The following is a 21,055-nucleotide window of genomic DNA, read 5'->3' on the forward strand; positions in this document are numbered from 1 at the left end:
AAACATTGAGGCCCTATATATATATAGCCAAAATGACTTTCAAATATACTAAAGAGACAAAGATACCCTTGAAAGAAACTCAGTTTTTCATAAACCCAATCTTTTACCCAATATCATCTCCCTTCAATAGAGACCAATCATCATCTCTCTGTCTGTCTCTCATCATCCAAGTCACAATATCAAAACCCATGCTGAAATGCTTTCTCCATCCATCGCTGCTATATCCAAATCCAATATTCTCTGCTTATTTTCTCACTTTTCACCCAATAGAGCTTCTCTGCTCAGCCATTGTAACAAAACCCTTCAACCCCAATTATCTCTATAATGGAAGGTACTCTGTTTCCATCCAGACCAGTATATCCCCTTCCAACAAACAGACCAATACAACCAAGCCCTCCTGTGAAATTCAATTCAACAACATTGCCACCCCCTCCTCAGACTCCATCTCCTCCATTTCCTATTGACTCTCTTCTCCAGCACCTTCTGAGCCTCTCTTCACCACCCAACACTCCCCCCAAGCTCAAACCTTTAAACCCACCTCAGCAAACCAATGGCAATTTCCCTTCTCTTCAAATTTCAGTTGATTCAACCCCAAAACAGCATCATCAACTGAAGAAACCCGCTTCAATTTTGGCCCCAACTTTTGAGGACGATAAAGTAGAGGTGAAACCAGAAGATGGGCTTCTTGACTTTTTGACAATAAAGGGTAAGTTGATGTTCAGTTCCATTGTAGAGGAGCCTTTGCATAGTTTGAATGATTTCTTTGATTCTGCTAAGTTTGAGTTGTTTGAAGTTGATTTGATTAGTCTCTTGAAAGCTTTGGACCTCTCTGGCAATTGGGAAAGAGCCCTTTTGTTGTTCGAATGGATTCTGTCCAACTTAAGCTCTGAAAATTTGAAATTAAATAATCCGATGATTGAACTAATGGTTAGAATTCTTGGTAGAGAGTCACAGCATTCGATTGCATCGAAATTGTTTGATGTGATTCCTATAGAGAAATACTCATTAGATGTTCGAGCTTATACGACTATCATTCACGCTCATTCTCGTACTGGCAAGTATGAACGTGCAATTGACCTGTTTAACAAAATGGTGGAGATTGGTCTCTCACCAACTTTGGTCACATACAATGTCATGCTTGATGTTTACGGGAAGATGGGTCGATCTTGGTATAAAATTTTAGGCCTCTTGGAGGAGATGAGGAGCAAAGGATTTGAATTTGATGAGTTTACTTGTAGTACGGTGATATCTGCTTGTGGAAGAGAGGGGTTGTTGAATGAGGCAAAAGAGTTCTTTGATGGATTAAAGTCACAAGGCTATGTACCAGGAACTGTTACCTACAATGCTTTGTTACAAGTTTTCGGCAAGGCGGGGGTATTTACAGAGGCCTTGAGTATATTAAAAGAAATGGAGGACAACAATTGCCCACCTGATGCTGTTACTTACAATGAGCTTGTGGCAGCTTATGTGAGGGCCGGATTCTCTGAGGAAGGTGCATCTGTCCTAGAAACCATGACCCAAAAAGGAACAATGCCAAATGCTGTTACATACACGACTGTGATAAATGCATATGGTAAAGCTGGAAAGGAGGAAGAGGCTCTAAGGTTGTTCAACCATATGAAGGCGACAGGCTGTGTTCCTAATGTTTGTACCTACAATGCTGTCCTTGGAATGCTTGGAAAAAAATCACGACCAGAGGAGATGATAATGCTGCTTTGTGATATGAAGGCAAGTGGATGTGCCCCTAACCGTATTACCTGGAACACAATGCTTGCCATGTGTGGTGATAAGGGTAGGCACAAGTATGTGAATCGGGTCTTTCGAGAAATGAAGAATTGTGGTTTTGAGCCTGACAGGGACACATTTAATACCTTGATCAGTGCGTATGGACGGTGTGGGTCGGAAATAGATGCTGCACAGATGTACGATGAGATGATCAAAGCAGGATTTACTCCATGCATTACAACTTACAATGCACTTCTAAATGCTCTGGCTCGGCGAGGGGACTGGAAAGCAGCAGAATCTGTTGTTGTAGACATGAGAAGTAAGGGCTTCAAGCCTAATGAAACCTCATATTCATTGATGATCAACTGCTATGCTAAGGGAGCTAATGTGAAGGGGATAGAGAGAATTGAGAGAGAAATTTATGATGGTCATATTTTTCCTAGCTGGGTTCTTTTAAGAACTCTTGTTCTTGCAAACTTCAAGTGTAGAGCACTGAAGGGTATGGAGAGGGCATTCCAGAAATTGCAGAGCAATGGATACAAACCTGACTTGGTTCTATACAATTCTATGCTTTCAATTTTTGCTAGAAACACCATGTATGACCGGGCGAATGACATGTTGTACATGATTCATGAAAACGGCCTTCAGCCAGATCTTGTAACCTACAATAGCTTGATGGACATGTATGCCAGAAAGGGAGAGTGTTGGAAAGCAGAAGAAATACTTATGGCCCTACAAAAATCTGGTGGGAAACCAGACCTTGTCTCTTATAACACTGTCATCAAAGGATTTTGCAGGCAAGGGCACATGCAGGAGGCCATAAGAATTCTCTCCGAGATGACAGCCAGAGGGATTCGGCCATGTATCTTTACCTACAATACTTTTATCACAGGCTATGCAGGGCAGGGAATGTTCTCAGAAATAGATGAAGTGATTAGCTATATGACTCAGAACAATTGCAAGCCCAATGAGCTAAGCTACAAGATTGCAGTGGATAGTTATTGTAAAGCAAGAAAGTATAAAGAAGCCATGGACTTTCTCTCAAAGATTAAGGAGATTGATAATTCTTTTGATGATCAATATGTGCAAAGACTTGCTTCCCGCATTAGGGGTAATTTGGAATCATAACTTCATCATATATCACTGTTGGTTTTGATTTGCTTCTTGTTTCGAGATGTGCTGGTCAGTACTGAAAAAAAGCGTGTGAACTAATTTTCCAGCTACTTTGTTCAATTAGCAATGGATAAGTCAGACAGGTAGTCAAAGTTATATGGAATCTTGACATGGAAGATAAATAATGGGTTTCAGCTTCTGAATTCAAACCTATCAACTGCTTTTCTGTGCAATTGTTGCAAATTGATAGTGGTACAAATTAAAATCTCAAGCATCAGTTTGAGTTGAGTTCTTTTGATCCCAAGACCTGCATAACAGGGTTTCAAAGCGAATCTAATTGTAACGGAATGTAAAATCAGGTATGTAGCTGTCCTAAAGAGACGTTTGTTACTTTGTTGTTGGGTATGTGTATTAAATTTTTAAGGCTAAATTATTGAAATACCCCATGTAAGTCCATTTCAGTCTCAGTTTCCCCCATGAAAAGGGAAACTGGTTTACTGTTTTTGATTGGAAAAGGGAAGCTGGTTTATATGTTTTTATTTTATTAGAGATATGAAGCTGCTGGGGATTATGTTTTGATGTAAAAATATGTTTTTTTATGGCAATTGTGTTGATTGCTTTTGATTAGAAAAGAGCTGATGGTTTATATGTTTTTCATTAGAGATTTGAAGCTGCTGGGGATAATGCTTTGATGTAAAAATCTGCAGCAAATAGCAGTTTAATGGTTTTTTTATTCCAAAACAGCAGCAGGTTTATATGTTTTTAATTAAATATATGAAAAGGTAGTCGAGGCTACTGTGGATTAATTCATGTAAAAGTCTGCAGCAAATGGCAGCTTGCTCACACATTGTAATGCACCATTATTTCATGTAAAAATCGCATATGTGAAGCTTCAGTTTGCATATAGGTTTTCTGTTAGTTTGTCTATGAGTTTGTAGATTACGTACTACTTTGAAATGTACATAACCCTATGTTTGGACGAAGGAATTGAAAATTACATAGAATTCTAAAATGATAGAATTTAGATCTTTGTCATTTAAATTTCTGGCAATTTAGATCTCATGCCCCAATTTTCACAATTTTTTCCACTCGTCATTTAATAATTCCATGTTTTAAGTTGCCAAACAAAGAAATTATCAATTTTTCCATTTAAATTCCCGACTTTTACCAAATTCCGAGTTATTTTTCTTCATCCAAACGAAGGGTAAGAGATGCAAAAGTGCGGGTCGGACGAAAACCATCGGGAATTGCATAAGACGACGTGTTTTTGGGCTTGACGTTTTGTTGGGCTTCTCTTTTCCCGCTCAATGTTACTTATTGGGTATGAGCCCAGCAAATTACCAAATAGCACCAATTTAATTGCAAGCCCACTCTTGACCAAAAACAAATTGCAGGTCCACCAGCAAGTAATAGCCCAACTTATGCCCTCTTGACTTCTTTCTTTTTTTTCAAAGAAATTGAAGGTACAGTAAATTTGAGTTAGGCCAATTCACATCAGTGTGCCCGCTTCCTCTAGAGTAGCTTATAAAAAAGTATTCTCCAAAAGAAAAATTAAATTTGAAGCCCTTGGTGATCATTTGGTTGCATGGAGAAAAACTTACATATCTCATACTTCATATCTCTTTCTCTCTATTTGTCTTACTTGGTATAACGAGGTGAACTATGAAAAAGACCTTTCAAGAAGTGTCAAACAAACTCCAATGCCTTAAATTGCCATTTGCACCCTTATACATGGCCCTACATGGGTAAAATTGAACAAAATTGAGGTGAAAAGTTTGATTTAAATTGGATATTGGTAACTTGCTTAACCACAAGGATATTATTAAGAACTTTTACAAAGAAAGGGACATTGACATATGATTCATACCACAAAGGATTTGTGTAATTTGGCAACTAAAGAAAAAAGAAATAATTATTTATTTGTTTTAATAGCTAATGGCATGATGAGGGTGTAATTGATATTTTATGTATGAGAACTAGGGCTGGTATTGAGATGTGTCATGTCAGACTAATAAAATGTTCAATTCAAACCCGATCAATTTAATAAACTTGTTGTGTCGAGTTTGGGTTTTGTTAAACAAATTATTAAACATGTATTCTATGATTTATCCAACAAAAAAAAAAACAAGTATGTTGTTCAATAACATATTTAATAAATTATTAAACATGTAACATGTTTTTTTTTAAGAGATTAAATTTAATAAAGAAAAAAACATGTCACATGTTTAAGAAGAGACTAAATTCAAAATAGATATGAGAATTAGAATAAGAAGATCGACTTGGTCTAAGGTTTTCATTTTGATGGGTTGAAATCCACTATCTTAAAATGCAAGGTGGAATCTATATATATAAAGTAAAAGGCATAGAATGGTGAAACATTCAAAATACCAGAAAATATCCTTGGTTAATTCAAACATTAAGAATTGAAATTATTAATTAAATAAGAATAATATGGTAAATTCACAATTAAAAAATTAAAAAATAAAAACAAAATCAGATAATAGATCCTACTTTTATGGAAAATAACTACCTATTTTTTATTTTCTTAATTCTAAAAACTAAAAAAAGAAAACCAATTAGCACACGCATGAGCATGTGGCAAGGGGCTAATAAAATAGAATATAGCAATATATTCATGCCACATATTTATTATTATTAATAAAATTAAAAATTAAATAGTAAGGAAGAATGTTATCCATTATCAATATCCAAAATACAATCCTTATGCTCGTGTCGGATGTCTAGTGGCACCAATGTTATTTATGAATTAAAGTTATTTTATAGTTGACAAAGATTCTGCTTATCTAAAAGCCCACAGTAACGCCACCAGCGTTTATCCGAAGCAATGGCGGTGGTAGCCCGTTTCTCCTGCTGCTTATTTACTCACCCGAAGAACTCCGGCCGATCTCCACTGTCCGATCAAATCTCCGTCAAGTCCAGTCTTCCTGGTTAGTAATGACTTCTTAAAGTTCTTTCTTTTAGGTGCCAACTTAGTGACCTTGAGTTTTCCGGGGGATTTTTAACTTGGGTTCCTGTTTGGTTACTCAGAAAGTTAAGGAAATAAAATGGGATGTTGTTGACTTAGAATTCTCAGATATATGTGACTTCATAATTGAAAATTTTCCCTCTTTTTAGTTTTTCTTCCTAGATTGAAATGAATAAATAAGCTTGGCATGGTCAAAGGTGCGAGTGGAATGTGAGGATTTAAAGCTACTGCATTATGGGATTTTTCTTGTCAATGTTCTTGGGCAGTAACTTAGTACATTATTTGTTGCAAAAATGAGTTGGCACACTTGAATTGAAGCTGATCTGCATATTGACATGGAAGTTTTTTTCATTGTAAGAACCAGGGAAGTTACCTTTTCTTCCATTTCAAGCCGGAAAGCTTAGGTCAGCATTTGGACTTACTTTAGATGGACTGTTTGAGATCCACCATGTATTGCCAAACAAAAAATGTCAGGTATGATGGTGAGTTCCTGTACCAGCTTTTTGTGGTTTATTTGTATATTTATTTTTGGGAGATTGGGGTTTTTCATATTTGTCACCGTCAACTTGCCTGCTTTGTGACTTGTGTAAAGCCAGTCTATAGATAAAGTATTACAAGAGGAAAATATATGTTACACCCTTTTACGAAGCCAATCTATAGATGACAACATCATTTGTATTTTATTCGAAGGTTTATGTAGAAACCTGATGAGCATATGCATTCTGATGCTCCGTTCAAGTATCTTAAATCCCCTTGTTGATTGATTTTCATCTTTTGACAGATGCATCATTATGAGGGAATAAAAAGATATTTGAGTTTGTCTAGTATCATGAAGATGCATGTGCTCCAAATTCCTATTTTTTGTTACCCTAAACCCTTCGCATCTATTATGATCTGATGATCCCTATTTAACAATTTTTTTTTCCACTCCTGCGGAAACTATCACTTCAGCAGGGAGACATACAGTTGAGATTCCCAGCAATGGAACTTTTGGTTGGTAATGCCTTAATACTGACAACACCTTTGAAGGCCTTGGCAGAAACATGTGAAGCTGAAAACTCTGTTTTCAACATGAACATGCCTGTACTGCTATTTGTAGCCCTCGTAGGGGCCACTGTTGGTGGTAAGATATTACTGGGTTTGTAATCAAATCAGCATTAATGCTGTTCCATAGGATTTAAGGGCTTTGCTTATGAACACGTTTTAAGTAGTTCCATTGCATTTCTTTTTTCAACAGACTCTATTCAGTGTATTCCTCATAGCCATGTTGAGTAGTTTGTTGATGGTTTATTGCTTCTATGATAGGCTTGCTTGCTCGGCAAAGGAAAGGAGAATTACAGCGAGTGAATGAACAGTTGCGTCAAATCAATCAATCTCTAAGAAGGCAGGCTAAGATTGAGTCATATGCTCCCACTTTGAGTTATTCACCTATTGGTGCAAAAGTACTACCAGAGAATGAGGTGATAGTTGATCCAAGAAAGCATGAGTTGATTTCTCGATTGAAGGCTGGGAAGAACTTTTTGAGGAATCAAGAAACAGAAAAAGCACTAGGCGAGTTTAAGACAGCTCTTGAGCTTGCTCAAAGTGTGAAGGACCCAATTGAGGAAAAGAAGGCTGCAAGAGGTTTAGGTTTGTTTCCGTTACTCTTGTTCATTACTTTCCTGTTTTCACATATAATATTATTGCAGCAGTTCAAATGTGAATAAGAAGAACTAAAGAAAAGTAGCAAAATTGGAGGGCCCGTATCTTGGGAACAAACATTTTCTGTTCCTTTTTCGCATCAGTTAAGTTGTGTTGTTGAGTCATTTGTAATATAAACTACATTGAGCACTCCCACTGAATGTCTCATTCATTGGCAGGTGAAATTCTTTTGCAACTTTGTTAAGACAACAAATAAGAAAAACTAGATGCGACTGTTCATTTTCTCTATCTAATTGAGACTGAGCATGCATTATGCACAGATTCACATTTTTGTTCTTTTATTCTTTTGCTTACCAACTACTTCTGTCTCTATGAGCCTCATTTCTTAGCTTCAGGTGGCAGTGTGAATGGTGTTGAACAGTTTGCAATTGTACTTGTCTTAAATTATGTTGGTTTGGGAATTTTTCTATTTTGAAATTCTTTTCTAATGCTGTTCTTTTTAATGCGATTTGCATCTCTTAGGAGCCTCGCTGCAAAGACTGGGCAATCACCGAGAAGCCATTAAATACCATTCTATGGTTTTGGCAATCTCCGAGCGAGAAGGAGAAGACTCAGGAAACACAGAAGCTTATGGAGCAATTGCTGATTGTTATACCGAGCTCGGAGATCTCGAACGGGCAGGGAGGTTCTATGACAATTATATTGCAAGGTTGGAATCTGACTGAATCAGCCTCATGACCCAGAAGTTTGGTCTCTATCTATGTATTACAGAGTTAGATGTAGCCTGCGGATCCCGGATCATTTTGTTTCATTTTTTGTGCTAGAAGTAGTTTGATGCATAATGCCTTGTTAAACCGTTTACTCTTTCCAACCTTGTCATTTTTTGTCACTCTAGATTGTAGAAGAATATAGATGTTCAATTTTTAATTCGTCCAAGAAAATAAATTACAGATCAGTGGGTCTTAATTGTCCAATCTTAACTTGTTGACCCCAGTTCGTGCCTTTACCTCCAATGTTTCAACTTTCACGGAGCTATGGCAAAGAGAAAGTTAACTTGGAATTGTAGCTTCCAGATATGATAATGAGTGAAATTGTATACTGACTTCCATGTATTAATCATACCTTCAACTATTGCTGATAGCTTAAACAAAGGTGGGTTTTACCATTACAAAATCAATAACAGCTAAAATGACAACAAAGGCAGAAAAAATAAATAATAGAGGGGGAATAACTGAAAACAAATTTGAAAAAGCCAACTCCCTCTAATAATAATAACCACTCATCATAACACAGTAGAAAACAGGAGATCATACATGTTACATATCCAGAGACAGCAAGCACATAAGGCAGGGTAACAAGCTCACCGCTCAAGGGGCGGAAATAATAAAAAGCTTCCTAAGGGGTTTATAACTCAGATAACACCTGCATAGTGGCAGGAAATATATATATATATATGTAGGTTGTACCATTTAACAGAACTCTTATGTATTATTACTGATAGTACATGAGCTGCTGGGCAGCAGCAACATTCTGGAATCCGCCGTCGTATATAGCTTGGCTTGCTCCAGCAGTGCCCATTCCCATTGCTGCCTGCTTAAGGGGATGCTGCCCCTGGGGGTGCATGAGAGCATGGACACCACCCATCTTGCTCATTGCAAGTTGCCGTTCATAGGCCAAGAGGTCTGTTGCAGAGAGACCTGGTAAAGGTGCTGCTGCTGCTGGTGGAGGGAGTGGGTTTGAAATTGTTCCTGGTGGAGTAGGCTTGCTACCCCAAGAGCACTACATGCACAAAAATAATACGAGTTCAACGATCAATGTACAGACACAAAAAGTAGAAACACTCGGACAACAAATATGCATCACTAAGAGAGAGATAACCCAGTATGATTGAACGACACAGTCCTCTACTATTTCCAACTTCCTGAAATTCATAACTCTAATAATAAGCAGAGAACCACACCTTTATTTGTCTACCACACAAAATTGACTGAGTATTTCCCATTTGAATAGCCAGAGCTGCCTCAGCATGGGTACTGAATCTCACAAAACCAAAGCCCTTATCACGCTGGAGCCGAACCTCCTCAATCACTCCAACACCAAGAGTATGAAAATGCCGATGAAGATCAAGCTGAGTGACCTATAACGAAAAGACCAATTTAACAGGTTTTCAAATGAACGAATAACAGTGGAATTTCTATGATCTAAAAGTACTGAAGATATTCATTTAGTTCTCTAAATCATTTCCTCTTTCAAGAAACTAAAAGGCGCCAACTCAAGTTGAAAAGCAGTTAAAGTAAAAAATTTCATCTAAGGCATGGCAGAAATTAATGTGTGACAGTGCAGGGGGCAAGTAAATGTGCGTATCTGAGTGTGTGCACATGTTACACGCGCACACACAGAGAGAGAGAGAGAGAGAGAGAGAGAGTAAAGAGATATAATAGATAAGAAAATTTCTTGCCTCTGGAGCAAGATTGCCCACATAAACAGTAGTATATTGAGGGTTGTTCTCCGGAGCCTCGCTGTTTGTCGTCTCCTTTCCATCTTCTGCACAATCAAAACTGAATATGAGTCTGTCAAAGGCAGAGGGCTCTATCCTTTCACACAATAAATTTGAAACTAGCAAAAACCAAATTATTTTCCTTTCGACATAAAAAATGACCACGGTGGGCGCACCTGATGAGCCATTTGTAAGTTCCACAACACTTTTAGCATCTGAACTCTGCTTATCCTCATTGGAACCAGCACCTTTTGTTGCCCAGTTGCAACGTATCTGTCTACTTCCAAGCCACTTACCTGGCATCACAGCCAAAAAAAGTTCAAAGTATGGTGAGAAGCAAAACAAGAGAGGAAGCCATAACCACGTACTTAGCATCTATGCATTTTTAAAATAATTTTTAAAGAAGGAAGAACGTCGTCCTTACCAGTTAAGTCATTTATTGCACTTTGAGCATCCTGAAAGAGAAAAAGGAAGTATGATGAGAATCAATTTAAGCACAAATCTACACAATTAAATAAATGCAGAGGCTGGGTTTTGGCTAACGCGTTATTGACTCTTTAAAAGAAAATTTGAAATTTGATATCATTATATCAAAGCCGTTACCTAATTTCTCTCATCCTAATCCCTTGCATTCAGTTACCAGTCCATCAGAACTACCATTCAGACTCAGAATAGATTATTAAGAAAAACGAATTCAAGATCCCATGCATTCCAAAAGATACCAAAAGTAAAGAACATGCTACCTGTTGGTTTCGGAATGAGACAAACCCAAAGCCTCTTGAACGCCCTGTCTTCTGATCCCACATGACCCTTGCATCTCTAACACCAACAAAATAATCAAATTAGATATGTCATAAACACACTGGATTACAAGGTAAGCTTAAAGAATGTTAACGGATGACCTAAAACTTTCAGGAGTTCTAACTATTGGCCATCAGATGTCCTATAAAAAATGATAAAATTAAGAAAATGGGTGTCCAAGAAAACACTTACGAACAACTGGGATAAACAGAAAAGCATGCAAATAATGTAGCATCAGTAACCTCAGGGCTTAGATCACCAACAAAAATGTTGAAATGGCCTGCACATCAAAAAGACTATCAAAACTAACCTAGCTGATAAATGCGAAACCTACATCAAAATTAGTTCCAGGAAAGAAAAAACTTGAACTAACCTGATGTATCCTCCCTTTGACCACTAGCATATGCCCAATTTACTTTGATAGGCTGCCCAAACCTTGAAATCACATATCAAAATTTTAGAGACAATCATAACAAACAAAATAACCAGGAGAGTAATTAAGATTTGTACTTACAGATGTCTGCCATTGAGAGACAATATTGCAAGGGCAGCTGATCTGCGATCAAAATAGTGAATGAACCCATACGATGACTGCAAAAGGCAGAGAAAACAAAAATTATCGTCAGCTGGTAAATTTGAGTTAGGCTCATAGTAAACTAATTGATTCAAGAAATTTTCAATAGCCACAAAGTAGACTTCTTTGGTGAACAGAAAACAGTTAAAATAAACACCAAGGGCGGCTATGTGGACCATTGCAAACTTACCTTTTCCTTTCTTATAAGTTTGCAGCTTTCAACAGCACCGGTACTTGCAAAAACCTCTTGAAGAAGTGGCTCAGTCACCTGGGTATGTATGTTCCCCACATACCTGAAATTTCTCAAAAATAAAGAAACTGGAAGTTCTAAAACCAGAAGAGAAGAAAGAAATTAAATTAATCCATAAGCAATTACTTTCGATCAGAAAAGACAAAAATATAATGCAAGTAACACATAGAATAACATCAAATTGATATTTTTGGACAAAGAGCATGGCCAGGGAAAGGGTAAAACTGCAATAAAGGTGCATAATTTAAGATAGTTGAAAATTTAAAATACTTTAGGAAGATAGCATGGCTAAGTGAAGAGCAACAATGAAAGAAACAAAACTATGATAAAAATCAAATATTCAATGAAGTATTGATTAAGGGTATGAAAACTAGGGCGAACTATAACAGTTACATAAGCATAGAGGTGAAACAAAGAAAAACAAAAGATGAAAAGAAAAAAAATTGTCTAGACAAAACACTCACACACTGCGGCAAGTACTTGGATCAAAACCAGGAGGCAGATTTCCACTTGGGATTGGCTCTATCTGCAAAATAAAAATATGAAAAAGAAAAGAAAATAAAGAAACCTAAAAAATACAAGCACAATAAAAGAAACCTAAATCAAAATAAACTAAAATCCCCTACTTCTTTATCAACCAAGTCAGGAGTACTTCAACCTGAAAGCAGAATCCACTTAAATAGGTATTTGCACGAGAAACTAACAAGGACAATTTAAAACACTAGTGCTCCGCCGTGAAAAAGAATGATTATGCAAGACAAAAACATGGTTGGCAGGAAAACTAATGTTAACGTAAAAAAGGGCAACCCTACGCAATTAATCAAAATTCTAAGATAGGTCAAAATGACTATTTGGTTTACTTCTATATTTGAAAGTCTTTTCTGCAACTTACTGGAGCCTTCAAAATCACCAGGAACAACATACTTAGAAACAATTCAAAAAAACCAGTGTTCAGAATAGATAAATCAGTACGATATTTTTATTGCCATTTCACTACGACATAATGATGAGAAAGTTACCCAGATGCCTATAATGCTTCTCCATATTTGAATTCCGAAAAAGTTTTAAAAAAATTATTAATCTAATTAAACATGAATCATTTGACCCCAACACTCGAGCTCCGCTTAGCTCCAAAACATAACACGGAGAAGAGAAAATTCAAAAAATAAACTCAAACTCAACACCCTAGCTCAATTTCCACTATCGAGAAACAATCAAATTTAGAACGTTCGCACAACAAAATCTATAAAAAAAATCCAAGCTTGGAAATCAGGTACTTCCAAAACAAGGAAGAAGAGAACTTAACCCTAGGTCGCTAGCTTCCATAATGCAATCACATAGAAAGACAACCGGAGCTCGAAGATCAACACCAAAATTCAAGCAAAACTCGAACCCAGAAAAAGAATCAAAGTCACAGGAAAAGAAATAAAGAAGAGAGAAAGCTCGAACCTGAGGGGGAGCTAATAGGCCAGGGTGGTAAAGAGAATGCTGCTGAAGAAGAGCCTGTTGCATCAGAGCTTGTTGCTGCTGCTGCTTCAGCCTCTGGTGCTGCATTTCCTCGGTGATTTTCCGAGAAAGTCGGTGTCTCGCCGAGAAATTTGAGGTTAGGGTTCGAGCAAGGGCCTCAATAGAAATGAAAGAGAAGGGAAGAGAGCGAAAGAGAGAGAGAAGAGGCCTCTGACAGAGAAAAAAATATTCATTAATGGCTCTTGGGGTTTATATAGAGGGATATACCAAAGACAAAGAGGGACAAATGCTAAGCTAATGAATTTGGCTCCCCCTGACCCAATCTCTTGCCACATGCCACTTGGCCACTTAGATTTAAACTTACTTCAGTCAGTGAAATAATAAGCTCATTATTTCTGGATTAGGCACTAAAAAGTCTTATTTATAACTTAATTGGGCTTTCCTAAATGGAAATGTCTCCACACTTTTTTTGCAACTAATTAGGCCTTGGGGCTAAGGCTAGGAAATTGAGCTTGGATTTTGAGGTGGTGTTGGACTTGTTACATATGGAGTCCACTCCAAAGTTGGGCTTCAGCCTTTCTTTTCTAGCCCACTTTAGGTATTTGTCATTTAATTTTCAATTCCTTTTTTTGAGAAGATGACGATATTTTTATTTTTTTTTCTAATACAAGTGATAGTCTAAATTACTTCAAATTAATCTAATTTATTAGGAGGGGGACTCAAACTTGAGCAATATATTTTGAATAATACCATTTGGTTCTTTTACATTACCTTTATGTTGTTTCGTGTTGGTCTAGTTCAAGTCTTTACCCAAAAATTTCTCGTTTATTCATTGTGTACACACTTTTTGACAGAAAAATTAGGTATTAATCATAAGAATCTTTACCAATTAGGATTTGATACCTAGAGTATTTCTATTTAGGTTTTGATACGTAGAAATCAAATTTTGTTTTGAATTTGGCCAAAGAGGAGGCCCAAATTCGTTGGATTTGTCTAAATTACGAAGGTAAAATACAATTTTAGCCTTTTTGTTTAAAAGCCTTCGCCAAATCAGATCTCATCCTCTCCTATATGACGATGGAGATCTCTACAACTCTTTGCCGCGATGAAGCCACTGCCGTCCTGATCCTCCATCTGAAAGCAAGCCATCATGTTCCAGTCCGTACAAGGTGGGAACAACGATAGCACCAAATTCGCGTCCATGAAGTAACCCAAATTCATGAACTTGGTTTCGTTAGAGTTGAAAACTTTAATCGAAACCGGAGCTGACGTTTCGTACTTCAACGACGGCGGCCTCACCCCGCTGATGCAAGCGCCCAAGTTGGGCCATGAAGACACCGTCAAGACTCTTCTAGAAGCTGGCGCGCCATGGAACGCCCTATCTCTTACCAATCTCTCCGACAGCGACTTCGCCATGGACGCAGGCCACGAAGAAGCCTACGACATGCTCCTTAATACCGATACGCAAACTTGCAAGTATGGATTGTATTTGTAATTAGCAGTTTCATTATCAAGCTAGAGACCTCATGTGACGGGCAGACAACAAACTTGCAAAGCTTGGAGTGTAATAGAGCTTCCATTCTCACTTGTATAGTGTGTTGAATTGTACTTTTACTAATTGATAGTTGGGATTAGTTAATTGTTCATGTTATTGGTTGATAGATTTGTCTATTTAATCTGTCAATCCTTTGTGCTTGCCTTGTCCCTATATTAATATATTGCAGAATTTAAGTCTTAGGATGGGGTGAATAAAGCAAATATGCAAGTACATACTTTGTTCACCACCATTGAGAACAGTAACCCAGATGTATATTTTTCTTCTTTGGCTTGGTGGTATCATATTCAAAATATATTTTTGTTCACAATATTGTCATTTGTGTATTTTTCTTCTTTGGCTTGGTGGTATTGCAGTTTCCGTTTCCGTTTTAGTACTTTCATCATGGTTTTGCATTTTGATTCCTCACTTATTAATATCAAGTTCTCGGAGATTGTAGATTGATCATTGACACAAAATCAAGTTCGAAAACTGCATTGCAGACAATAGAAACTGCATTGCAGAAAACGGAAATTGTAATGCAGAAAATGGAAACTGCAATGCATAAAATAGAACACAAATAATCTATTTTACGTTCTAGGTGGTCTTCAGTCCCATTCCCCCACTCCCAACATGGCTTGAATTAATATATATATATATATATATTGTTTTGTTTTGTATAACTCTAGAGCTGATCATGAGGGATTTATTAGATTGTAGATTGATCATTAACACAAAATCAAGTTCTCGGAGACGAAGGGTGATCTTCAATGCCACATTCTTCTTCTTCTTTTTTCAGAAACTACATTGCAGATAATAGAAACTGCATTGCACAAAACGGAAACTGCAATGTAGAAAATTGCATTTTCCGCTTCTGTTTTAGTACTTTCATCATGGTTTTGCATTTGGTTCCTCACTTATTAATTAATTATTTTTTCTCGTACTTTGCAGTGCAGTTTCTAATTTGATTATATGATTTTATTGGTTTTGGTTGTTTCTTACTAGTTGTTGGCATGAATTTTTTGGTTTTCAGCTTTTATTTTTGTTTGCAATTTTTGTTTTTATTTACAGTTTTTGTTTTTGTTTACATTATTTATATCTACACTATTTGTTTTGTATAACTCTAGAGCTAAGCATGAGGGATTTGGTACAAATTTTGCACGTATCGATGTTGAAATAATTTTATTTTTAAAAAAAACCATTGATTGTTAGTAGCATGCTTGACTTAGAAGGAGTGACATTTTGTGTAATTTTGATGTTTTTTAATTACATTATTGTAAAATTAGATACTACTTTTTGGTCTTTGGCCTTGTGCTAATTAGATGAAATTGTGTTCCTATCTTCCAAATTAGTAAACTATATAGTGTCTTAAAATGAAAGCTCCCCTTTTTGATGCGGATCTCATATACCTTTGGAAAATGTTTACATTGATCTTCTTCGTAGCATATCTTCCACATCCATGATCATCAATCTACACCTCTCTCTCGGTTTCATCGTCTATGTCACGCCATTGCTATAACGACTCCCTTGCTCTTTGCCCTTGCTTTTTGCTAGGCATCTCCTTTGTGTTTTATTTTATAGATCATTATTTCGTCCATCTCAAAAATTGCCTCTACAACTGAACTAGCGTTTAGCCTCTATGCTCATTGATCGCACCAAAACCGTTTTCTCGGTTATCTAGCGTGGTCAGCAAAAGCTTTCACTTATTTGGTGTCAATTGCATATTTTGCCTACAGAAAAGCTCGATTCAAAAGCCTGTTATGACCATGAACATGGTTGGACCACATTATGCCTGATTTTAAGAGAAATTATTCTGTATGCCCAATGAACCGCATGGAGTGTTCGACCACGCTCGCACAACAGTGAGAGCACTGCATTTTGGTTCCACCCATCCCACAATGATCCTAGCAAAGTAAGTGTGATGTCGTATACGGCAACTCACAATAATTTCTTAGACTTTAAGGCATGAATAGGAGTGGGAGGGTGTAAAAGGAATGGAAGGTAAACTTAAACAACTTTGTGGATTAAGGTACTTTAATTAAAAGTTAATTAAACAAAAGTTGACCACATTAACTAAAATGATGCCTATTAATACAACTCAGTGTGAATCCAAAACAACCCTAATTTCTTTCTTTTTCCTTTATAACCATCCACTACTAGTTGATCAACTTTGACTAATTCAAACGTGTAGAGTTTCTTTCTTCTGTTTCTTTACTTTCCAAGATGAAACAAAGACATAGAATTAGGGTTAGGAAATAAAATCTTCTTCTTCTTCATATCGTCTCCTCTGAAAAGTAGGAAACATAAGTTTTTTTTTTCATGTTTCTCTCCGAACAAACAACAACAAAAAGTGGAAGAACTTGATTTTCATTTTCATTAAGATCTAATTTTTTGTTATAAATTATATAATTTGGATCTAAATTCTCATATTAAATCTCTCAAAGAAATTTCGATTACACACATACTAATAATATCCATCCATAAATGGATCCAATCCCATTGATAAAAAATAATTACAAAAATTAAATTTTGATGGAAGAATAAATTGGGCGTATAACAAATTACACAGTCAGAATCATAAAGCCGCCAGGAACCCTATATATATTTTATATAATAATGATAATAAAATCTAAATCTAATAAAAATTGGGAGCCCACTAAATCACTATAGCCTGAGTTCAAGCTGCTTTGAACATTGACCTTCTACTTGATCCCTTGAACTCATTTCTTCCTCAGACTTGGAAGGAGATGCTGTTTGGTAGTTCACTTGGTATGGTGCTATAGCTGCCACCCTGAAATTAAAATTCCCAATAAGAATCTCTTCACACACATTTACCCAAATTAGGGAACAAGACTTTTCAACCTAGAAATTAAATTATTTTTCGGAAAGTAATTTACCTTTCTTTCCTCTTAGCCAGAAACTTGTGAAGTGAAGCTCTTCTTGCAATTGGCAAATCTGTTTGTACACAAAAATTGTAGCAAAAAAAAAAATCAATATCCAAAAAACTACAAGCCTAGCAAATACACAACCAACAGCTTCACTCTTCCACCTCCACCTCCACTTCCAGGCACCCAATGAATATTGTTGTAAACTCCCTCCCCGAATCGCTTGTACTAAAAAAAAAAGAGGTAATTTAGTGGGGATGAACAATTTAATTACCTGAACCAATAACTTGAGGCTGAACTTTCTGAATGTCCTGAGAATTAGCTGCAATATTTGGCTCAGAAGCCACCATATTGGTCACAGAGGAAGAACCCAATTTGTCAATACCATTAGAAACAAACCCAGAAGAAATCTTGGAGCTTCCCTTGGTAGCCAAACCCATGATTTCTCTTGCCTTTCCTGCTTGAAGATCATTGAAAACCAGCACCTGGCCACCATAAAAGATGGTCATTTGGGCAGATCCAGGCTGATCTGCCAAAACTGCTTCTGGGTTCTTAGCAAAATGAGGAAACAAATCAATACTGGGTTTTGAAGATGGAGTCTCAGCAGCTGGGCTGGTCTCCATGTTATTCAACAAGTTCATGGTTGTGGGGAGGCTTCTCTTCTCCTTCAAGTACTGGCTCAGGAGGTTGCATGTTTGTGCAAAATTGAACTTCTCTGCCATGGCTTTTCCAGTTGATGGTGATGAAACTGAGAGAAAAATCAAATCTTGTTTGGTGATGATGATGCTTGAGGGGCTTGAATTGAGAGAAATTCTAATGGTGAAGAGAGAAGGGGAGGAGGAGGGAGAATATATGGAGAGAGTCAAGTGAGGTTGCCTAGCGTGTTCTTTGAAACTTATAATCGGCAATGAGCTTTCTTGGGTGTCTTTATCTTTGAATATAATATTACAATTAATTGGTTAATGGGTATTCTATTTTTTTTAATTCAAATTTTTTAATGTGGGTTTTAAGCACGTGTTTTTTGCATTGTATAAAAATTCGAGGCTAGCGCAAGCAAGTGATATGATTCAAACACGTGGACTCAAAGGGCAAGAGGGGAGAGACCTTCCTACATAATAATGCTTTCCCACTTGGGATCTAATTACAAAACTGTCCTCCAACACTACAAGGAGGAAACTTCGTATATGGAAAATGTTTTTGTTTTTATTTATTTTTCTACAAGTGATATTGGAGATGAAGGGACGACTTTAGGATCTCGAATATGGGAATCAATATTTTTAATCACTTCAACTACAAATATTTTACATGAAAAATGTTTTATCACTCCAAAAGTAAATTTATATTAAAAAACGAGGATAGTTGTAGAACAATTTTTCTTTTATATTAAAAAACGAGGATAGTTGTAGAACAATTTTTTTCTTTTATATTAAAAAAAGGAGGATAGTTGTAGAATAATTTTTTCTTATATACAATTGATAATCTAAACTGCTCAAAATTAATTTAATATATCAAGAGAACTTGAAATTGAATGCAATGAGACGAGCTCATTACCCTAACCAACTGATATAACTCACATTTACTAAAATAACTTTTTTGAAGTAACAATAATATTTCTTTGGACAATAACAAATTTTATTTTGCTCTTATCTTTTATTTTCTTTAAAAAAAACATATATTATTTTTTAACGAATAAAGTGTGGGGTATATTGGTAATTTCATGTACTTGACGGAGTTAGAGTTAACAAGGTTAGGCGGAAGCGTAGAGTTTGGTTCCTGGATTTCGTGCCGACAACGACCAACAGGGTGGCGGGGCCCACAGGTGACAATTACAAGCAGGCGGTTCTCTTCTTCGTGTCTTCGAGATTCCAGACTTGGGTTGAGCAAGAGCACGTTATACACAATTCTCAATCCTCCTTGGGTAATCTCGTCACTTCACTAAAGTGGCCATAGTGATCGCCACGTGTCGAAATATTACGCGCTTCGACGGATGGTCACAGACACGGACCCAATTTGGGGTAGTGGTAAAGTGTCCTGTCGTGTTATTCACGTGGTTACATTACAGTATGAATTTATGTATAAATGTTTGAATTTTTTCGGCTTATTTTGTGGTTGGGCTTTCTTATTTTCTTACATTAATCATAACATTTATTTATTTATTTTTAATTTTATAAAAAGAAATTAGGAATTATTAGGATCGAAAATATCATTAAATTAATATCTAATTAGTTCATTTCATGTTGCTTAAGATAAAATTAGCGCAATAATTAGATGTGGTTAGCATAACTTATTTTTTCCTCCTAAATTCATAACAAAAACTATAACTTCCATGTGACATGAGCTTGTTTATTGACGTAATGTTTGTCCACATTATATTATCACTTGTTTATTATTCTTATAAAATATTTAGGTATTTCCTAATAACTTAATTTAATAGGAATTGAATGACTGATGAGCAATTGGATTGCATGCTATGTTCTAGTTATATTTTTTCGTAATGCAAAATTCCGACTGCTTGAAATGAGTTATATGAGTTGATATTTCTCTGCTTATGTGCCTAATTTTGTACAATAATGAACTAATGAGATGTTGTTACTTTTGAAAAAATAACGCATTTAAAAAATCATTATATATATACGATATCATGAGACTTTATCAAACTAATTTAACATATAACGATCTAATGATATAACATAACAGACAAGACAATGAACAACCATATTAGTTTCTTGAAAAACATGAGTTATCGAAGAATCATGAAATTGAAGAAAACCATCCCGAGCATAATCAATAATCTTTCTCAAATCAAATGTGTTTGAAATTGAGCTATTGCAGTGCTTGAATCACTTTGAATTGAAATCTACATTGCATCATGAATTTCCCTAGCTAATACGTATGCATGTTACATTAAGAATTTAAGATTACATTACTCTAGCTGCAATACAAGTTACAACTGCCACTAGCATTACTTAGTTTAGTTTTTTAAAATCATGAATCATTACCCCCACCCAGCCCTATGGCATTACTTTTGGTTTTTTTTTTATAAATGATTTGTGACCGGAATTAAGGGTATGTTTGGTAGCTCCTTTAGATAATCAAAAGTGGTTCTGACAATATTTGACAAAACAAGTTAAATTGCTTCTCACGTTAAATAAAGCAGTTTTGTGTTTTCGAGAGAAGCACTTCCAAATGAATTTTCAACACCAAGTGATGTTTGAAAAATCAAAAGCAATTGTTTTGGTCTTTTATCTTCAGTCTTTTATAAGTTAAAAGGTGTTCTATGCTTTTGTCTTTCTATTTTTAATCCGAAGCATGATTTTAAACACACCTTATTTATTCACTCATGCATATTAAAGAATGCGATTTGAAATCTCCCACGCGGTTTGTTACTCACCCACTCTCATTGTTTGTACACATACTATATAACATTGACAATTCAGACCAAATAAATAAAATAATAAATAAAATAATAAATTAATAACTCCACAAAATACCAAAAATTTATACTTGCTTGGAACAATGGGTATAACACTATTTTGATATACCCGACCAGGCACAATATGCCACATATGTCAGTCTGTGATT

The 21,055-nt window shown here is 36.1% G+C and overlaps 4 protein-coding genes across 11 annotated transcripts; 2 read left to right on the top strand and 2 right to left on the bottom strand.

The window, feature by feature from the left end:
* The first annotated feature begins 53 nt into the window (after positions 1 to 53).
* On the top strand, positions 54 to 3,513 carry LOC110768874 (Tetratricopeptide repeat (TPR)-like superfamily protein). The gene has a single exon (XM_021972738.2). It carries the CDS (start codon positions 325 to 327, stop codon positions 2,851 to 2,853), a length of 2,529 nt encoding a protein of 842 aa, XP_021828430.1. The 5' UTR covers positions 54 to 324; the 3' UTR covers positions 2,854 to 3,513.
* A 2,063-nt stretch (positions 3,514 to 5,576) lies between these two features.
* FLU (Tetratricopeptide repeat (TPR)-like superfamily protein) lies at positions 5,577 to 8,420 on the top strand. Of its 8 annotated transcripts, none has more exons than XM_021972743.2 (5): positions 5,577 to 5,786; positions 6,189 to 6,298; positions 6,776 to 6,947; positions 7,130 to 7,453; positions 7,988 to 8,420. In XM_021972743.2, the coding sequence occupies exons 1-5, from the start codon at positions 5,684 to 5,686 to the stop codon at positions 8,188 to 8,190; spliced, it is 912 nt and encodes a 303-aa protein (XP_021828435.1). In that variant the 5' UTR covers positions 5,577 to 5,683; the 3' UTR covers positions 8,191 to 8,420. The 8 variants fall into 8 exon arrangements, with proteins under 8 accessions (XP_021828435.1, XP_021828436.1, XP_021828434.1 ...); XM_021972744.2 differs by having other exon boundaries at positions 6,779 to 6,947; XM_021972742.2 differs by having other exon boundaries at positions 5,578 to 5,786; positions 6,183 to 6,298; positions 6,779 to 6,947.
* A 287-nt stretch (positions 8,421 to 8,707) lies between these two features.
* Positions 8,708 to 13,289, bottom strand: LOC110768876 (oligouridylate-binding protein 1B). Its single transcript, XM_021972740.2, has 12 exons — positions 13,037 to 13,289; positions 12,052 to 12,113; positions 11,528 to 11,630; positions 11,278 to 11,354; positions 11,137 to 11,198; positions 10,956 to 11,043; positions 10,706 to 10,781; positions 10,387 to 10,417; positions 10,139 to 10,258; positions 9,924 to 10,009; positions 9,426 to 9,602; positions 8,708 to 9,244 (listed from the first exon to the last, which is right to left on the bottom strand). Exons 1-12 carry the CDS (start codon positions 13,139 to 13,141, stop codon positions 8,957 to 8,959), a joined length of 1,275 nt encoding a protein of 424 aa, XP_021828432.1. The 5' UTR covers positions 13,142 to 13,289; the 3' UTR covers positions 8,708 to 8,956.
* A 3,764-nt stretch (positions 13,290 to 17,053) lies between these two features.
* Positions 17,054 to 18,375, bottom strand: LOC110768871 (jasmonate ZIM domain-containing protein 1). Its single transcript, XM_088249833.1, has 3 exons — positions 17,748 to 18,375; positions 17,486 to 17,543; positions 17,054 to 17,379 (listed from the first exon to the last, which is right to left on the bottom strand). The coding sequence occupies exons 1-3, from the start codon at positions 18,193 to 18,195 to the stop codon at positions 17,253 to 17,255; spliced, it is 633 nt and encodes a 210-aa protein (XP_088105959.1). The 5' UTR covers positions 18,196 to 18,375; the 3' UTR covers positions 17,054 to 17,252.
* Between the last annotated feature and the right edge of the window lie 2,680 nt (positions 18,376 to 21,055).

This window comes from Prunus avium, chromosome 3 (genome assembly GCF_965620075.1).
Source record: "Prunus avium chromosome 3, drPruAviu1.hap1.1, whole genome shotgun sequence".
In the NCBI taxonomy this organism is placed as follows: Eukaryota; Viridiplantae; Streptophyta; class Magnoliopsida; order Rosales; family Rosaceae; genus Prunus; species Prunus avium.